This window comes from Rhinichthys klamathensis, unplaced genomic scaffold (genome assembly GCF_029890125.1).
Source record: "Rhinichthys klamathensis goyatoka isolate OS25496 unplaced genomic scaffold, OSU_Roscu_1.1 h1tg000721l_1, whole genome shotgun sequence".
NCBI classification, from domain to species: domain Eukaryota; kingdom Metazoa; phylum Chordata; class Actinopteri; order Cypriniformes; family Leuciscidae; genus Rhinichthys; species Rhinichthys klamathensis.
The window spans coordinates 158,561-180,066 of NW_026607136.1; the positions used below are offsets into that span (position 1 = coordinate 158,561).

At 37.9% G+C, this 21,506-nt stretch overlaps 1 protein-coding gene across 1 annotated transcript; it reads right to left on the minus strand.

Annotated features, from left to right (window-relative positions):
• Positions 1-942: 942 nt before the first annotated feature.
• On the minus strand, positions 943-17,656 carry trim16 (tripartite motif containing 16). Its single transcript, XM_056242314.1, has 7 exons — positions 17,078-17,656; positions 6,804-6,899; positions 5,950-6,183; positions 4,492-4,663; positions 4,279-4,374; positions 1,396-2,308; positions 943-1,095 (listed from the first exon to the last, which is right to left on the minus strand). The coding sequence occupies exons 1-6, from the start codon at positions 17,615-17,617 to the stop codon at positions 1,728-1,730; spliced, it is 1,719 nt and encodes a 572-aa protein (XP_056098289.1). The 5' UTR covers positions 17,618-17,656; the 3' UTR covers positions 943-1,095; positions 1,396-1,727.
• Positions 17,657-21,506: the final 3,850 nt, after the last annotated feature.

A 21,506-nucleotide genomic window follows, 5' to 3' on the forward strand; every position in this document is an offset into this window, starting at 1 on the left:
TTCCTTGTGTGTGTGTAAACATACTTGCCAATAAATCAAATTCTGATTTTTATGCATTGGTTCAGTGTGATTTATTGTTTAAAGTAACACTCTGATGTGTGAATTATATAATAAAAATATCTTTATAATTTAGAAATAATAAATACACACCATAACGCACTGAAGCATTAGTAGGCGTTGTAACGTTCTGTGGACACTAGTGGAACCGGTTATGGCAACAAAACACCTGGATAAACACCAGCATTTCACTGAAGTCATTTTTTATTAGCAGAGACAGATGATGCTGATTGTTTGGTACTGTAACTGTCAGAGCTCATAGAGGAGCACAACACAACATCTGAGGGAAACAGCAGCGCAGAGACAGTGATAGAGTCGTAGATCTGTCCTGTTCACCAGCACAACCTCACCGTGACCGACCCTACTGAAATGTGCCGCAATATTCAACTACGACAAATGGGTTTGGTCACGTGTGTAACATTACTGTAAACGAGAAACTTTTGTCTTACATATTTCAGCATGGATGCACTGATATATAACACATATAACAATATATAACAATACAACAATACATACATGCGTATATATAGGCTACTGTACGTACCTGTCAAAAGTTTGGACACATTACTATTTAAAATGTTTTTATTTATTTATGAAAATGCTCATCAAGCCTGCATTTATTTGATCCAGAATACAGAAATATATGTAATACTATGAAATATTATTACAATTTGAAATAATGGTATATTATTATGCATATTATTAGAGTGATTTCTGAAGGATCATGTGACACTGAAGACTGGAGTAATGATGCTGAAAATTCAGCTTTGATCACAGGAATAAATGACACTTTACTATTCACATAGAAAACAGCTATTTTAAATTATAAAAATGTTTCACAATATTACTGTTTTTTTTACTCAAGTAAATGCAGCCTTGGTGAGCAGAAGAGGCTTTTATTTAAAATAATACAAAACTATTCTAAACTCTTGATCTCTAGTGTATGTACATCTTATGAATAAAGCATAAGGATAAATGCAGTGTATTGTGCGTGTGTGTGACTTACAGAAATGTGAAAAGTATATTAAAATTTATTTTCTTTTATTTTTGGGATTATTTATTTATTTTATTTTATAAAAAAAAATATATATATTATTACTATTTAGTTAATTTTTATCATGTCTGTTGTATCTGTAAGATTTTCTTCTGTTAAGTTATTTCCACTTACACACCCAGTAATACATGCACACACACACACACACACACACACACACACACGTTTATGTATGTTATTTTCATGTTTACATGTTAATGTCTATGTATGAGACCTTTATGTTTTTTGTTGTCATAATATAATAAAAAATAATAATAATAAAAAAGTATATTAAAATAGAAAACCATTATTTTAAATTGTACTGTTTCTGTATTTTTGATCAAATAAATGGAGGTTTGATGAGCGTAAGACTCGTGGATTATATATATATATATACAGTATATATGTACATACTGTACACTATATATATATAAACAAAACATATTAATAGGTATTTTAATAGGCATTTATAGGTATTTTTATACTGTAGCAGTTATAAAACGTTAATATCAGTCAGTAGGTCTCTCAGTTTACACAGGTAACATCTGTCTCAGGTTATCCAGATCCCCTGAGATGAATGTTAACGCGAGGTGCAAACGGCACATTATAATAATGAAATGCATGGGATCCGAGGAGTTTATTGCGGAGAGGGAACCGGAGACGGGCCCGTGAGAGACGACGGCGCTCCTGCAGGCTCCAGCAGAACCACGTTCTCCTTCTTGGGGAGCCAGAACGCAGGGTAAAGCGGCTCCAGGAACTGAGCCTGGTACTTGTGTATGAGCGTCATGCCGTTCTCCACGTCGTAGAAAGCAAGCTCGCCGGCCGAGTAGTCCACGTACACGCCGATGCGAGAGGCTTTGGGGTTACTGAGCGGCGTCTCCACATCGCTGTTCCACGCGGAGAACCCTCGGCCGTTCCACGTCAGACACCAGGAGAAGCTGTTCCCCGTGATGCAGCTGTTGCTCTCGGATCCCTTGCGGTCGATGCTCGTGTACGTCAGCCCGATGTGAGTTCCCTCTCCTCTCATGTCCACCTCGAAATAGTGGCGTCCCATGTAGAAGCTCTCGACCGTCAGCACCTGCTTGAAGTGCTCGAAGCGCTCGGGAAGCTCGGGATAGCTGTGCTGCCACGGGGTCGTGTTCGTGACCTTCTTACGCTCTTCTGTCAGACGCAGGAACTGATGAGCCGAGTCCTCATCGAGGTTCAGAGGAGTGGCGTCTGTGGAGGAAAACCAGTCACTCCATTAATGTGAAGCAAATCCAGCGGGGAGAACTGCATTTATTGCGGAGAGGATTTGGTAAGTTGCTTAAAAATAATAAAAATACTTTTATTCATATTTTGGTAACACTTTACAATAAGGTTCATATGGAAGCTTGTTTCCGCCACTGAATAAAAAAAAATATATAATAATTGCGACTTTTTATCTCACAATTGCGATATAAATAAAATAAAGTCGCAATTGCGAGAAAAAAAGACAGAATTGCGACTTTTTATCTCACAATTCTGACTTTTTTTCTCACAATTGCGAGTTTACATCTCGCAATTCTGACTTTACATCTCGCAATTCTGACTTTACATCTCGCAATTCTGACTTTATAACACATAATTGCGAGTTTATATCTCGAAATTCTGACATCTTTTCTCACAATTGAGATATAAACTCAAAATTGCGAGTTATCAGGGCAATTCTAAGGGGGAAAAAAGACTAACTTTTTCCCCTCAGAATAGTTTATATCTCACAATTCTGACTTTACAACATGCAATTTCGACTTTATATCTCGCAATTCTGAGAAATAAAGTCAGAATTGTGAGATATAAATTGTGAGATAAAAAGTCGCAATTACCTTTTCTATTTTTCATTCAGTGGCGGAAACAAGCTGCATAGTTCATTAGTTAACATTAGTTGATGTATTTAACTAACATGAACTAACCATGAGCAATACATTTATTACTGAACTTGTTAATCTTTGTTAAATAAAGCAGTTCATTGGTAATTACTAATGCAAAACTAATGTTAACAAGATTTTAATAAAGTATTAGTAAATGTAGAAATTAATATTAACTAAGATTAATAAATGCTATAAGTGCAGTTCATGCTAACTAATGTAGTAACTAATGAACCTTATTGTAAAGTGTTACCCATATTTTTTATATTTTTTGTTTTATGTAAGGCACTACAGGCAAAACCATAGTTTTTTCATGCACTGGTCAATTTTGAGATCTTGAGCTATTTGGCTTCCATGATGTGTTCAAAATACACATATAAGTGTTTATTTTACGGCACTTCTATCTAGGCTATTTGCATATGTAAATTCCAAATAAAATGTAAATCTTTAAAGGCTGTTTTCTCCTATTTTTTCCTCTCCACTTCAGCAGCACTTACAAAAACCTTCCCGTTTTATTCCTATATATTCTGAAGGGTTTTACAGATCGGTTTGTTCATATATCATTTGCCTGATTTATATAACATTCTTAAAAACATGGGGATTTTTTGGGATGTTTAAAGTATGTTTATGGAGATTTATAAAAATAGATGTCCAATTTGTGTTCTGTGGAAATGTATGCAAAAAATTATGTTTAATGAAACAATGCCTTGTTTGCATATTAAAACACTACATTTGAGAAAACTTGTAATACCATTTTTTAGCAATTCTCAATAACTGAGGAAAAATTAAAAAAGAAAAAATTATGATATCAATTAGTAAACCATGTGGCATGTTTTAGTCATTTTTATTATTATTTTATAAATATGTGTCTCTATAATTGTATTTTATTTTATTTCAGTTTTAGTTATTATAGTAATTTAAATTAAACTAAACGAAAATGAGATATGTTGCATTGGTAAGTACTTGAAATAGAAAGTTTGTCCATACTTTAGTTCAATTATCACTATTAACTAACTATTAAGTTTGACTTTTGCCTCAATAAACTCCTAATTAATAGTTAGTAAAGATAGTTGTTAAGTTTAGGTATTGGTGATGACTAAAGGATGTAGAACATGGTCATGCAGAATAAGGCATTAATATGTACTAATAAACAGCCAATATCCTAGTAATATGCATGATAATAAGCAACTAGTTTATAGTGAGAATTGGACCCTAAACTAAAGTGTCACCAAAAGTTCTTTTGTAGTGAAGGTTTATTTGACTTGGAGTGAGTTAGGGCTGATAACCCCGCTGAACACTCACATCGGAGGAAGTCGTCTCTGGTCTTCGGGTTGGGAATTGACAGGTTCTGTTTCGCAGCGATCATGGCATAAACCGTCGTCTTTATGCCCATTTTATCTGTGATTTGACACAAGATATTTGGGTAAATTAGCAACATTTAAGGTGCTTTATGAAACACGAATGATGTTCCTGAAATGCTCAAACTCATGGAGATATTTCGTTTTTCACACTGACCTTTTTTGCAGGTCTCTTTGAGTTTGTTGGTGTAAGAGGTAATCAGGTTGGCGCACATCTCTTTGGTGGACTGTGTGATAACACGACTGAAGAACTGCAGTTGATCCATGAGGCCGATATAAACTCCAGGTAAAGACACATCAACCGCTTCCTTTTTCCACTCGGAATACTCCTGGAAAAAAAATCACAATATTGATATATTGGTATTAAAGTCTCCCTGCAGTCACTAATTTGATCCCTTAAAACTCATATTAGATCAACAAAACAACACATTTCAGTGTTTTTTCCCTGTAAAAATAATCATGCCTTAAAACAGCTTGAATGTACCTCTTCACCCTCATTTACACATCACTTTAACCACAACACATGGCATCTAATGGGGAAACTGGTACTGCACCCAAACAAACTCACTGAAAGCTCATGTTTTGAGATATCAACCTCAAAGTTGGATTTTCTAACAGTTTTAGAGGTCAACATGTTTCATAAAATATACATTTTATATAAAATATTGGTCATAAATCATTTTCATAAACTCTATAACGTTTTTTTTGGTTTCACTTTTAAACTTTTACTTCAAGAATAATCTGCCAAAGGGTCTTCTTTAAAATGAAACCAAACCAAAGTCTGTCAAGCCTCACATTTTTATGAACGTTTTTTAAAAACTTTTTTGACATTTCTGTCCTCTATGGACCTATGTGCAACTTTTTTGAATTGATGCTTTACTTAAAATTAACAAGAAAACCTTTGTTATATGTACTTAAATATTCGAGTTCACGCAACATTCTTTACTTAAAAATAAATGTAATGTGATGCATATATTTTTAAGTAAAGAATGTTGCGTGAACTCAAATATTTAAGTACATATAACAAAGGTTTTTTTCTTGTTAATTTTAAGTAAAATTATTCCAAGTTGGGATTACTTAATAAGTATGATGCAAAAATGGTGCATATATATTTTAAGTAAATCCAACACAGTGCAGGCCATGTGAGATCAAAACAAATCTTAGTTCTGTTAACTTAACATTTACGCTCATTTATATATAAAAATAAGACAATTAAATGAGTTAAACCAACCATTTTAACTTATTTTTAGATCTTCAGCTATTGGTCTGCTTACTGCACTGCTCCAGTACATTCAATGTCTTGAAATAAATTAAACATGCAAATCACACACAATAAAGCATTTAACTTTATTATTATTATTTTGTTTTTGCCAAAGGCTTGAAAGCCTGAAACCACACTTGAAACGTAACAAAATGTGGCAAATCGACAAATGGAAAATCTCTACATCCAGTCACTAATTTGATCCCTTAAAACTCATCTTTGATATATTTCAGTGTTTTTTTCCTGTAAAAATCATGCCTTAAAACAGCTCCCTTCACCCTTGCCTCATTCACACATCACCTTTAACACACAACACATGCTTAAAATACTTTACGGTCATGAATAACTCCATACCTGCAGGAAGTCGATGTCATTTTTGTTTTTGGTGATTTTGTCGACCCGACCCTGAGTCTTCTTCAGTTCAGTGCAGCGCTGCTCGAGATGGACTCGTATTCCCTCGGCCTGCCTCAGCGCCTGTCGTTCCTCGGCCTCCAGAATCTCGTTCACCTCCTTCTTCACCTGCTCGACGGCCAGCATCAGTGTGTCGAACTGCTCCTCGATCACTCCTCGCACGTCCTTCACAGACGCCTGCGGGCACACACAGTCATTGAGCAGATCCAGAGAAAAAGAGCTGTTCTTTCTAAAGCCGGAGGGAAATGCCTTTGCAAAACATTCATCATCTTTTGAACGAGACGTATTTGAAGCTCCAGACATTTAGACACTTTCTGAACATAAGGATGTCAAATGTCATCTTATATAAAGCATAATGGAAACTGGCATTAATAAACCACTGTGTAGACTAACACACCCGAAATCCAAGTTAATTAAAGAGACTTTTAATAACCAATGTGAACAGAGAAGTCAGAATAGCAACTACACTTAACATTAACAAATTCGGACAAAGAACTGCGGAAACACAGGGCTTATAAACATGAGGAAACATAATCAGGATGAAACAGAACAGGGGTGTGGGACTCATTAACATATGAGGAAACTAACTAAACTAAAACACGGATAAATGTCAAAATAAACTTAGTAAGGTTGATCAGATCCCACTGAATCTGAATCCAGAGAACGAATGAACCCAGTTTACTTAATAGTATATGTTAATATGTTATCTATTGACACTAGTTTAGCATTGCGGTCTTGTACAGTAAATCCAAAATGACTGACTATACATGTACTGGTATGTTTTATTGGTATTTTACCTCTATAGACACCGTGTTGACCTGTAACTTGTTAATGGCGTTTTCCGCTGCTGTGACCGTCTTCATCATGTCTGTCTGTTTGTCATGAAGCTCTTTCTGGAAACACACACACACACACACACAATATTGTGTTGACACATAAAAATCCAGTTCCTTGTCATTTTAAAATAGCATTAATCATATTAATTCTTACACTAATAATTAATTACTAACTAATTACAAACTATTTTTTTAATAAATCAGCCACTGGGAAAATATTCCTTAATGTAATGAAATATTGACAATTTATACTGTATGTTTCCTGAAAAAAAAATATATAGTGAGAGATTTTTCAAGCAAACAATATATATATACTGTATGTGTGTGCAAATGCATGATATTTAGTAAAAAAAAAAAGGTAATTGTGACTTTTTCACAATTTTGAGTTTATATAGCAATTCTGAGGAAAAAAAATCTGTATTGTGGGATAAAGTCGCAATAACCTTTTTTATTTGTTATTCCGTGGCCCAAAAAATTAGTGAGATGTAAACTCCAAATTCTGAGGGAAAAAGGCTGAACTGTGAGATATAAACTCACACTTGTGAGGAAAAAGGCTGAACTGTGAGATATAAACTCACACTTGTGAGGAAAAAGGCTGAACTGTGAGATATAAACTCACACTTGTGAGGAAAAAGTCTGAACTGTGAGATGTAAACTCACACTTGTGAGGAAAATAATTTGAGCAAAGTGAGCATCCCTTTGAATGAGAGAGTAATAGGAGTAGCCAGATAGGCAGCGTCGTCATCTTTATTCAGCTTTTGCTTTGCATTCCTCAGGCAGGTTCAGACAAAACCTTCCTCTACTGTTACTCTTGTTCTGTGTGGAGGTTTGCTAAAGGGAACATCTCAAACAATAGAGTTTCCCTCCACCCTGACCATCCAAAATCACAGAATAGACCCGCTATTTCGGACCAGTATAGGGCGTTACGCATTACAAGTAACAAAGAGACTCATTTTTCAATAAAGTAACGCATCACTTTTAAATGTACAACACAATATTTGAGCTACTTTTTCAAATATACTCTTTTTTTTGTCTGACAATTTATTGACTGGCGGCTCTTCTGTCCTCGTGTTGAGAGGAATCAGGAGTAATAGAGGCTTTTTGTGTGAACATGATGCTTATTCTAGACTAAATGTGAGCATTTACTCATCTCACTTGCACAAAAACAGTGAAATGCAACTCTGAATATTACGCAAACCTGCAATAATTAAATATGTTAAATAACACAAACACACTTTATGCATTTAATCTCAGATGATCCATTTCAACCATACAAATAAGCAAGGTGTGAATTAGCATTTCCTTTAGCCTGAGGCTTATTCGTTTCACTTTTGGTGTGAAAGAAGGGCCTTTACATTTGCCAAAGTTATTAAAAAAACGAACAAGCAAGCCCAGCACAGGCTAAAACAAAAAGTTACGCAAAAGTAACGAAACATTACTTTCCATTAAAACTGCAATTAGGTACTTTTTAGGGAGTAAAGCAATATTATAATGCATTACTTTTAATGCTAGCTTTCCCCAAACTAGTGTTGATGAACCCCTCACTGCACTCTCTCTTTAGGTAAAACATGCTTCGATACGCTCACACACACACACACACACACACACACTGTGTCCTGTCCTGCAGGTAACAAGACCCACATTTCACATAAAAGGCTGTATTCTTCTCATAAACATGTCCTGAGGTTAGGTTACTATGAATGCAATGGGTGCAAAATCCAATTGAAAACTGAACAAGGACACTTTGAGAGGTGTTTTGTGGGACGAATGATGTGGCAAAGTTTAATATTTTAGTAATAATAAGGAACCACCTATATAGACACTCACTAAAATCCACCATCTAAAAACGCTTTTATCAACAACACACAACAGTCTATCATTGTTTTGCACAGGTAATCGCATATTCTTCATCTTCAGATTGCTAGTAATGTATTATAGTTACATTTTACGAGATGTATCAAACATGGACGCTGTAACGTGTTTGGCGATTATCATCACTGAGAATTAAATGACTGGTTAGTAATGTATGCAAAGCAGTCAGTGGTGTCATGACCTCACTGCTGTGGTTAACAGTGTAACAGTGTGTCATAGTTTCTCTATTCATCGGCTGAGAGGAAGTTTCTCGAAAGGTAACAGGACTTACTGTGCATGTTAGCTCTGTGATCCTGTCAGGCAGGATTGCTGAACATGTTATTTCTGTTGCGCAACGCTGTAACCTAATGATAAAGTCAAACATCCCTAAGAATGCCTCGACTCAGATCCATGAAGAGTCCAGGACACACACACACACACACACACACACACACACACACACACCCACACACACCCTGCTCTGCATGAGAGAACAATACATCAAACACATTCACCCTGCGCTTGTGTGAGCTTGACCGGGAACTCCCTAACACACACACACACACACACACACACATGCAGGGTGGGTTATTTTGCTCTACTGCGTTTACAGTAAAATATTTCCAAAGAGATGACTAATGTCAAGGACAACCGATAGTTCAATCAATAATAGAAATTATGTCATTATTTACTAGGGGTGTAACAATATATCGTCTCACAATATATCGCAATACAAAAATGCAACAATATGTATTGTGTATAGTTCACCCAAAATAAAAATCACTGTGTGAGAAAAAAATTAAAGTTTACAGAGTTTTAGTGTCAGTACATTAAACTGCTGGATATAATGTTGAATATAATGAATAATAATGCAATGGGGGAATATTAGTGGGTCCTGATTAGGGATGGGAATCGAGAACCGGTTCTTCTTCAGAACCGGTTCCCAGTGAACCAATTCCCTGGAACCGTTAGTATGCCTGCTTAACGATTCCGCTTATCGGTTCCGCTCGTTGCAAATGTGTCATGACGTCACACACGCGCTGCGTTATTTTGGTTCAGAACGCAGCAAACATGGCATCGAGGCAGAAGCGCTCGTCTCGAGAGAGGGTTCAGCGAAAAATCGGCAGCTGGCAGCAGGAAGTAGCTGCCACTGGCAGCTGACGTCAGCTGCCTCTATTATAAACGGAAGTCGGAGGTGGATGCCACTTTTAGCCAGGCAAATAAGTTATTATATCAATATAAATTGTTTGTACTTATTTAAATAAAATACTTCTATTTGTATGTATTTTATATTATTTGATTAAAAAAGGTTTATTAAATATTAATCAAGTAACGAAGATCATAGACATAGCCAAAAAAACAAACAGCTACACTTGAAATTATGAATTTGTATGTGTATAAATATAATTTATGAATGAGTGTACATGTTTGTTAAATAATGAAATCTATTCAGAAAGAAATGCCAATCATATTGTATAATTATTAAATATACCCATTTATTAAACTTAAATAATGAGAACAGGGAAAGGCTAAATTCCTTTCAGGATAAATCTCTGTCCAAATAGGCCCTATCTTAATTAAATTATAAATAGCTAATGTATTTAAAGGTTTTTCATAAAATCAATTGGAGTGTTCAATCCAGGTTTAAAATGTTTGAGCAGTGTAGCCTATGATTGTCAACAATCTGGCCAACAAACCTGAACTGTTGACGAAACGCGTTTATACCAGCTAGAAACGAATGCGAGTGAGCAGCAGATAGAGAGCGCGTTAATTCGCGATCAACCTCGTTTTATTGCAGTCTTATAAGGTGAATTCCAAAAGTTTTTTTGTTATTGGTGCGGATGACACGCAGCGAAATATAATATAAAGCCTATTAAAATTAAATATAATATATACATTATGACTTTTTACGTGTATAAATATAATTTATGAATGAGTGTACATGTTTGTTAAATGATTAAATATATACATACAGAAAGAAATGCCTATGTAATCATATTGGATTTTTTATATATATTCTTAATACGAATTAAATATACAACATTTAAACTTAAATAATGAAAGTCCTGTCTAAAAGAAGAAGAAAAAAATAACTTTGTCCCATCGATTACCTTTATTTAAAATCATATTTTGCTATCATTTAAGTTGCAGTACTACTTTAATACATTCTGTCTTTGTTTAATGAAGCAGCTGTAACTGTTGAAACATGCTTTGTATATGTTGTTCTGAAATCAGAATGATAGGCCACAATCCTGAACTAGATGGTAAAGTTCGTAGACAAACTTTAAGTTGGCTTGTAAAAGCCTAGCTAGAAAGTTTTAAAAAGTTGTAAAATGTTCTTATCGCCGGCGCCATGTCTATGGCCGGCGCCACCATTGGCCGCTGTCGCTTGACTTCCAGTTACATCTGATTGGTTGCTACTACTTTGGACGATACTGATTGGCTGCCACGAAATGGCAGGTCCATCCTAATATGGCAGGGCTTCCGGCTGTCAACGGCAGCTACTTCAGTGAATAACAAAATAATATCAGTCACATAATGAATCGCACGGCTTCAGAAGACAGGTTGTGATAGGTGTATGGTGCTTTTTTCTCATATTTAGCGGAGTTTAATAGAGTTTATAATGTCACAAAAGATTTCCATTTCAAATAAATGCTGTTCTTTTGAACTTTCCATTTCTCAAAAAATCCTGAAAAAAAGTTTCATGGTTTCCACAAAGCTGCTTTCAAACTCAACCGGATAAAAGCTTCTTCGTTTGTTTACTATGCAAATATGCCAGATAATTTGACTGTAAATAACCAAAAGCGTTCATATCCGGCCACAGCAAAAAGCATGTTAAAGGTGTTGCATTATGATGAAAACATGTCACATGTTACGAGGGAGTGTTTACATTCTGATACATTATCCAGTCTTTAAAAAAAAATCCATAAGGATTTGCAGCTTTCTGTGTTTGTGTTTGTTAGTTGCATTGGTATTCATGTGTGTGTCTTTATTATCACAGAAGCATCTGAGATGTTTTGCATTCTTGAGGAGATGATTTCACACAGACGTCATGCACTGAAGCGCAACTCGACGCAGAATAACGAAACCAGTTTTAGATCAGCTTCAGAAACACATTAAATGACGACACACACAGTGCGTCAATGAGGCGTCAAAAGAGATTAACCCCAGAGATCTTTCAGTTGTTACAGCAATGACACTGAATGGAGAGCAAACGGGTCAAACTCACACATGAGCCTAAACTACAGACACACACATAACTAGTCCAGCACAACCATACTATCCTAATAATGACGAATCAGCAGTGTTTTAAAGATTTGATATCACAACTTAGTTCACTAATTCAGATTTCTATTTATTAAATCTACATATTTGTATTGACTAAAATGTGTAGTTTCAATGAACTCGATTTTAATGCAACAAGATTACTTTGTTTTTTAAGTTAAACCAACAATATATATATAAAAATTATAAAATTTGGCGACATTCTATTTCTTGTATTCTATTTCTATTGACATGTATTTCTTGGTTCTGTGGCAGAGCTCTGGCTCTCCTGTTTCGTCAGTCTTCGTGTGTGTGCGCGTCTTCGAGCGTTCTCGTGCGCTCTCTCGTGTGTGTGTCTTCATGTGCGGGTCGTGGGGTTTGGATCCCGGCACGTCGGTCTAGTTTGTCGGGATTCGGACATCCCTGCTCCGCGTATGTGTGTGTTCTGTCTGAGCTGTCGCTCGTTCTCGTGCGCTCTGTCTTGTCGTGCGGTTTCGAGTTCGCTTGCGCTCGTGTTGTTGTGTTTTGTGTAGCACAAGCTTCGTGTTTACATCGGCCGTGTGCTTTCATGTTGTGTTTTGTCTTGTGCTGTGTAGCACGCAGTTTTTGTATTACACTAGCTGTGTGATTTCATGCTGTCCTGTTTTGTCTGAACACGTGGCTTATGAGTGTTCTTCTTATTGTCTGCGTGTTCATGTCTCGTTCAGTGTTGCCAACTATTTTCAAAGGAAAGTAGCTAAGGCCTTCCCTAAAAGTCGCTAAATGTCGCTAGATGACGTCATACGTCAATTAGCATATTAATGACGTCATCGCGTCGTACTTGCGTTCTGTCAGCCTAGTGCGTTTCTCTCTAAATTAATGCTCTATTCAATATAATATAGCCTAATGTCAAATAAAGCTGTTCTCATTTCCTATTTTTTTAATGTCAGACAATAGAACGAGTAGCTATAATATAGTGAATGATTACATTTTTTATAGGCCTATGTGGAACATTATCTGAATTGAGAGAGTTAGGGAACCGGATGAACTGTGATAGTGTTACAAGTAATAAGCACAAGAAAATAAATAAAATTAAAATGGTCAAACTAAATTCTTTAAATATAAAACAAAACAAAAGCAGATAAGTGATAAGTCCATGGAAAAACACTGCTCATTCGTGTCTGTCAGCGGCCGTGCGCTCCTCTCAGCCATTCACTGAACAGGGGAGACGCAGCTAGAGAGAGTGACGACAGGGAGAAAGCAAGACCTCGCGCTCGCAGGACAGTACTGGCAACATTTGGAGGTTACTGAGGTTTGTCCAAAAAGTCGCTAAAATTGTCGCTAGTCGCTTTTTTGAAAAAATGTCGCTAAAGGGGTCTGAAAAGTCGCTAAAAATAGCGACAAAGGCGCTAAGTTGGCAACACTGGTCTCGTTTTTTGAGAGCACATGGCTGGAGATTTGTTTTACTGGCCATGTGCTCTCCTGTCGATTGTCTAGCCCCGTCTATCTTGTTAACTGATTATTGATTAATTTGCCCCACCTGTCCTCCCTCTGATCTGCTTTGTTTGCTCTCCATATTTAGGCCCTGTCCACACAGACATGGGTATTTTTATAACCGTGATTTTTTTTTTTACGCCGTTCGTCCACACGAAAACGCACTGAAACCGAACATTTTTGAAAACCCCTGCCAGAGTGAGGATTTTCAGAAACGCCGGTTACAGTGTTGTCGTGTAGACAGTGAAACCGGGGTTTTTGCCTTGCGACGTCAGAGTGTGCGCCGGTATCCGCTGTGTTTGATGTCAGATTTGCGCTTCTGATTGGCCAACGTGGCTTTAGGGTTAAGGTTTATATCGCCGCCTGCTGGCGTGGCATGCTCTTGACCGCGCTTGATAGCGTGTTTTTGCGTTTTCATGTAGACGGAGACCGAGCATGTGTGACAGGATTTTTTTTTAAAACGCTGTAGGAAAAAGTCCGGTTATAAAAATACCGTGTCCGTGTGGACAAGGCCTTAGTCTCCCTGTGTTTGCAGTCCTGTGCTGTATTCTCTCAAGTCCAAGTCCAAGTCCAGTCTTTTTAAGTTACAGGATTCCAACTTCATTTTTTTTAAGTTACAGGATTCCAACTTCATTTTTTTTAAGTTACAGGATTCCAACTTCATTTTTTTTAAGTTACAGGATTCCAACTTCATTTTTTTTTAATTACAGGATTCCAACTTCATTTTTTTTAAGTTACAGGATTCCAACTTCATTTTTTTTAAGTTACAGGATTCCAACTTCATTTTTTTAAGTTACAGGATTCCAACTTCATTTTTTTTAAGTTACAGGATTCCAACTTCATTTTTTTTAAGTTACAGGATTCCAACTTCATTTTTTTTTAAATTACAGGATTCCAACTTCATTTTTTTAAGTTACAGGATTCCAACTTCATTTTTTTAAGTTACAGGATTCCAACTTCATTTTTTTAAGTTACAGGATTCCAACTTCATTTTTTTTAATTACAGGATTCCAACTTCATTTTTTTTAAGTTACAGGATTCCAACTTCATTTTTTTAAGTTACAGGATTCCAACTTCATTTTTTTTAAGTTACAGCATTCCAACTTTATTTTTTTTAAGTTACAGGATTCCAACTTCATTTTTTTAAGTTACAGGATTCCAACTTCATTTTTTTTAAATTACAGGATTCCAACTTCATTTTTTTTAAATTACAGGATTCCAACTTCATTTTTTTAAGTTACAGGATTCCAACTTCATTTTTTTAAGTTACAGGATTCCAACTTCATTTTTTTAAGTTACAGGATTCCAACTTCATTTTTTTTAAGTTACAGGATTCCAACTTCATTTTTTTTTTAATTACAGGATTCCAACTTCATTTTTTTTAAGTTACAGGATTCCAACTTCATTTTTTTAAGTTACAGGATTCCAACATCATTTTTTTAAGTTACAGGATTCCAACTTCATTTTTTTTAAGTTACAGGATTCCAACTTCATTTTTTTTAAGTTACAGGATTCCAACTTCATTTTTTTAAGTTACATGATTCCAACTTCATTTTTTTTTAAATTACAGGATTCCAACTTCATTTTTTTAAGTTACAGGATTCCAACTTCATTTTTTTTAAATTACAGGATTCCAACTTCATTTTTTTAAGTTACAGGATTTCAACTTCATTTTTTTAAGTTACAGGATTCCAACTTCATTTTTTTAAGTTACAGGATTCCAACTTCATTTTTTTAAGTTACAGGATTCCAACTTCATTTTTTTAAGTTACAGGATTCCAACTTCATTTTTTTTAAGTTACAGGATTCCAACTTCATTTTTTTAAATTACAGGATTCCAACTTCATTTTTTTAAGTTACAGGATTCCAACTTCATTTTTTTTAAGTTACAGGATTCCAACTTCATTTTTTAAGTTACAGGATTCAACTAAATTTAAGTCAGTTTAATATAATTTAAGTTGAAATGACTGGCACAGCCAATTTGATTACACTTAAAAAGGCAGCAACTGAACTTAAGTTTTTAAGTAGAAGTGGTGGAAATGTTCTACTTTCTTGTTACATTTTAGCATTGGTGAAAAATTCCCCACCATGCTGTTTGAATGGTTAGTAACAGCACAACATGAGTTGAGGAATCATCCACACCTAAAGCACTACGTATTAAACTTTATTGTGTGAGCTTGATCACATCACTAACCTTCAGTATGAGCATCAGTAACAATCTTATAGCAAACACTAATGGTTCTTTATCAGGTCTCTCATGAGCACACAGTCCCATTGTCAGGCCTTTGAAACGGTATAAGCACATGTGACCTGAAATCAGAGAGACAGACAGCATGATGACTGACGCCTGTTTCGCATGATCTGCACTGAGAGATGCAGTCTGATCTGATCTTACAATCCAATATGATCTGATTCAATCAGTGAGAGAGAGGAAAGATAAAGTAATCTGTTCCTTACCTCACTGACACGATTCATTGGCTATGAGGAACAGTTTGTGTTTTATTATATAGGCAATGGGGTCTCCTAAAGGGTTTGTTTTTTATTTTTAGATACTTTCTCCCATTTTAGCTTAAAAAGCAAAAACAAGTAAGATGAGTGTAAACCCTTTGGCTGAATTCGGAAGAACACACTCTGACTATGATATATATATCTTCTGATATATGAAAGTGTGCAATTCTGAATTCAGCCTGTCAAGATCAAAATGTGGGTGGTGATGGCGCAGTGGATAGGACACATGCCTTTGGTGTGAGAGACCCGGGTTCAAATCCACTGTGAGACACCAATGTGTCCCTGAGCAAGACACTTAACCCCTAGTTGCTCCAGAGGCGTGTGACCTCTGACATATATAGGAATTGTAAGTCGCTTTGTATAAAAGCGTCAGCTAAATGAATAAATGTAAAATGCTATCAAAACGTTGCTCATTTAGTTTGAGCAAATCCAGACACAACAACAGCATTTCTTTGACTGACCAATGAGTGTTTGGGAATATTTTTTTGTGGTTCTAGTTGCTAAAAAAAAGTCAATGCATACAATGCATTATATTGAAACAAATTAAAAGGGTCACTAGAGACATTTATAATGTTTCAAATGTTTTCTATTTTCAATTGAACAATCCATTTTTTATCATCCTGAAATAGTTTTTATCATGGTTTCCACAAAAATATGAAGCAGCACAACTGTTTTGAACATTAATAATAATCAGAAATGTTTCTTGAGCAGCAAATCAGCATATTTGTTCTTATGTTAATACTATTTAAAAAAAACGTGACCAGGTAACTTACTTTTTTAAGTTAAACCAACAATTTTTTGTTGTTTTTTTTTACAGTGAAAAATGATTTCTGAAGGATCATGTGACACTGAAGACTGGAGTAACGATGCTGAACATTCAGCTTTGATCACAGGAATAAATTACACTTTACTATATATTCACATAGAAAACAGCTGTTTTGAATTGTAAAAATATTTCACAATGTTACTGTATTTTTTATAAAATAAATGCAGCTTGGTGAGCAGAAGATACTCTAAGCAACCCCAAACTTTTCTCAAATTCTCAACACAGCTAAATTTGAACATTATTAGGCTGTAATTATACATTATTTTGATTTAAACATTATTAATAAAAAGATGAAAGTGCCCTTCAGCAATACCTCTATGTTCCTGCGCGCCTCCGTGATGGGCACGGCGTTGTGCCCGCGGTGTTCCTCGCGCACGCACTCCGGGCACACGCAGCGCGCGTCGGCCAGGCAGTAGAGCTCGAGCGGCGCGCGGTGCGTCTCACACGTGCGTCTCTCGATGTCCCGCAGCGGCTCCACCAGCTTGTGGCTCTGAAACTTCACGTTCTCCAGGTGTGGTCTCAGGTGATCTTCACAGTATGACACCAGGCAGGTCAAGCACGACTTTTTGGCCCGGCACGGTCGGTCGATGCAGGAGTCACACGTGACGTCATCTGGCCCCAGCGCGGGCTCTTCGTCCTGGGGCTTCTGGGGGTCCTCCGATTCCTGGAGGTCTTCTTGAATCTTGCTTTCCTCGGTGATCTTGCTGTCCTTTTCTCCTTCTGTCTCTTGAGATCCATTCACCTGGATCGTCTTCTCCTCTTCTGTAGACTTCAGATTGTCCTCCTTCTGCTTGAGTTTATCTAAACTTATGCTGCTTGTTGGCAGATCTGCTGTGAGCACCACGTCGCCCATGACTGCTTTCTTTCTGTCTGTCCGTCTGTCTTCAAGTGTCATGAGCTTAGACTTCAGTTTGTTGCAGCCAAGCCCAAACTTATGACAGGTGAGTTGATCCAAGCCACTCCCCTGAAACTCAACCAGTTCCTCTTATTCTCCTCCCAGCCAGAGGCGGTGGGCGTGGTTACACGGATGTGGGCGTGGTTACACTGTGATGTGGGCGGAGTCAGTATGCAGATCATGAGGGCATGTGGTTGCTGTTATGGTGGTGTTTTGATACCTTAATATGGTTTCTCAAGTAACAGTTCAATTATTCACCCACACACCCTTCTGTGGAACACAAAAGGAGATGTTAGGCAGAATGTTCAGAAGGCTCTTTTTATTCCATACATTGAAAGTGAATGATAAAACGGTTGTGAAAATGTAACAATAACATCACTCACACAGGATGCATTCCAGGCCGTTCATGTTGTTAACAAATACAATCAATTGGTTGCACTTTATTTTACAATATGTGTATTTACATGTACTAAAATACTGGGTAATATAACTACAGGGGTTAAGGTTAGGTTTAGGTGTAGGTTCTGGGTTAGGACCTATTTATTATAATTGTAATAAGTAACATGGGGAACAGGACTGTAAAATAGTGGGTTACACTTTGTTACACTGTAATTTAAGTACTGAGTAATATTACATGTAAACTTACATGGGTTTGGATTAGGGTTTGATTGTAAAATTGATATTATTATTATTATTATTATTAACAATGAAACTGTAAAATAATGTCTTACAGATGTGTAATGTTGTTGTCTTAACAGGAGAATCTTTTCAGATTTAGAAACATTGACTCATTTGAGATAAAGGTCAGTGCTGCCTCCTGCTGGACAAAGGGAACATGATCCGAACCTGGATATCTTTCTTCTGTGAAAAAAAAGACATTTAAATGTAGCAGTTTATATAGTGATGTAAGATCCAAGCTCCAATAAATAAATAAAAAGTACATATTTTTTTATAAGATTTTATAATATCTATTTTATAGTTTAAATTATTATAATATATCTAATAAAAATTTCGAATGTAATTAAAATAAATAATAGTTTCATTTGTATTTTTAAATTGTATATATATACACACAATATTTAGAAATACAAATCTACCATATTTATTTATTTATTATTTTGTACTCCCCCTGATGGTCTTCCAATCCCATCTGACTTTCTATATCAGGAAACCTTTGTTCTATTTGTATACAATGGATGTTAAAAGGGGACAGACAATGAAACACCATAAAAGCAACATGAAAGTCATCAGTATGAGTTGTGTGCTTCATTCCACGTGTTTTGAAGTCACACACGAAAACAGTCGAATGTTTACTTCAATTTATTTGGTCAGTAAAATCAATGCTGCATATCTTAAATGTTCATTTTAACATTCTCTCTCACACACATCTCAGTATCAGCATACACACTTACATTCATGTCCATTCACTGAAAGCACGTCGAAAGTGAATGATTTTGGTTAAAATTACTCAATCACAACCCCCCCCCCCCCCCCAAAATAAAATAAATCAGTGCATAATTACTACTGTAATACTGTGAATATGATTATGTGTTTAGATCATATTAATGTCACATATTCAATACAGCTACATGTACTCAACGATACTGTGGGCTTTGTTAGTATTGTACTCGGATTATAGGATTGTTGTTAGCAAATGAGCAAAATATACCTTCATTTGCCCAAAATTTTAAAAGCATCATCACATTTAATATATAATGCATAATGCATTGCAAACTCTTGTTAGAATCAGTTGTTTCCTCTGTGCATGACAGTTTCTGCTTATTTTTGTGTCCTGTATAGATTAGGTAAAGTTTTATCCATCATTTAAGTGTTAATGGAGCTGTATGTTGAAGCTGAGAGTTGTTGGGGTCAGAGGTCATGTGTGCTGAGAGCTGTTGGGGTCAAAGGTCGTGTGTGCTGAGAGCTGTTGGGGTTAGAGGTCGTGTGTGCTGAGAGCTGTTGGGGTCAAAGGTCGTTGGGGTCAAAGGCCGTGTGTGCTGAGGACTGTTGGGGTCAGAGGTCGTGTGTGCTGAGAGCTGTTGGGGTCAGAGGTCGTGTGTGCTGAGAGCTGTTGGGGTCAGAGGTCGTGTGTGCTGAGAGCTGTTGGGGTCAGAGGTCGTGTGTGCTGAGAGCTGTTGGGGTCAAAGGTAAAGTGTGCTGAGAGCTGTTGGGGGTCAGAGGTCGTGTGGTGCTGAGAGCTTTTGGGGGTCAAAGGTCGTGTGTGCTGAGAGCTGTTGGGGTCAGGTCGTGTGTGCTGAGAGCTGTTGGGGGTCAAAGGTCGTGTGTGGTGAGAGCTGTTGGGGTCAGAGGTCGTGTGTGCTGAGAGCTGTTGGGGTCAGAGGTCGTGTGTGCTGAGAGCTGTTGGGGGTCAGAGGTCGTGTGTGCTGAGAGCTGTTGGGGGTCAGAGGTCGTGTGTGCTGAGAGCTGTTGGGGGTCAAAGGTCGTGTGCGCTGAGAGCTGTTGGGGTCAAAGGTCGTGTGTGCTGATAGCTGTTGGGGTCAGAGGTCATGTGTGCTGAGAGCTGTTGGGGTCAAAGGCCGTGTGTGCTGTTGGGGTCAAAGGTTGTGTGTGCTGAGAGCTGTTGGGGTCAAAGGTCGTGTGTGCTGAGAGCTGTTGGGGCCAAAGGTCGTGTGTGCGGAGAGCTGTTGGGGTCAAAGGTCGTGTGTGCTGAGAGCTGTTGGGGTCAGGTCGTGTGTGCTGAGAGCTGTTGGGGTCAAAGGTCGTGTGTGCTGAGAGCTGTTGGGGTCAAAGGTCGTGTGTGCTGAGAGCTGTTGGGGTCAAAGGTCGTGTGTGCTGAGGACTGTTGGGGTCAAAGGTCGTTGTGTGCTGAGAGCTGTTTGGGTCAAAGGTCGTGTGTGCTGAGAGCTGTTGGGGTCAAAGGCCGTGTGTGCTGTTGGGGTCAAAGGTCGTGTGTGCTGAGAGCTGTTGGGGTCAAAGGTCGTGTGTGCTGAGAGCTGTTGGGGCCAAAGGTCGTGTGTGCGGAGAGCTGTTGGGGTCAAAGGTCGTGTGTGCTGAGAGCTGTTGGGGTCAGGTCGTGTGTGCTGAGAGCTGTTGGGGTCAAAGGTCGTGTGTGCTGAGAGCTGTTGGGGTCAAAGGTCGTGTGTGCTGAGAGCTGTTGGGGTCAAAGGTCGTGTGTGCTGAGAGCTGTTGGGGTCAAAGGTCGTGTGTGCTGAGAGCTGTTGGGGTCAAAGGTCGTGTGTGCTGAGGACTGTTGGGGTCAAAGGTCGTTGTGTGCTGAGAGCTGTTGGGGTCAGAGGTCGTGTGTGCTGAGAGCTGTTGGGGTCAAAGGTCGTGTGTGCTGAGAGCTGTTGGGGTCAAAGGTCGTGTGTGCTGAGAGCTGTTGGGGTCAAAGGTTGTGTGTGCTGAGAGCTGTTGGGGTCAAAGGTCGTGTGTGCTGAGGACTGTTGGGGTCAGAGGTCGTTGTGTGCTGAGAGCTGTTGGGGTCAGAGGTCGTTGTGTGCTGAGAGCTGTTGGGGTCAAAGGTCGTGTGTGCTGAGAGCTGTTGGGGTCAAAGGTCGTGTGTGCTGAGAGCTGTTGGGGTCAAAGGTCGTGTGTGCTGAGAGCTGTTGGGGTCAAAGGTCGTGTGTGCTGAGGACTGTTGGGGTCAAAGGTCGTGTGTGCTGAGAGCTGTTGGGGTCAGGTCATGTGTGCTGAGAGCTGTTGGGGTCAAAGGTCGTGTGTGCTGAGGACTGTTGGGGTCAAAGGTCGTGTGTGCTGAGAGCTGTTGGGGTCAGGTCATGTGTGCTGAGAGCTGTTGGGGTCAAAGGTTGTGTGTGCTGAGGACTGTTGGGGTCAAAGGTCGTGTGTGCTGAGGACTGTTGGGGTCAGAGGTCGTGTGTGCTGAGAG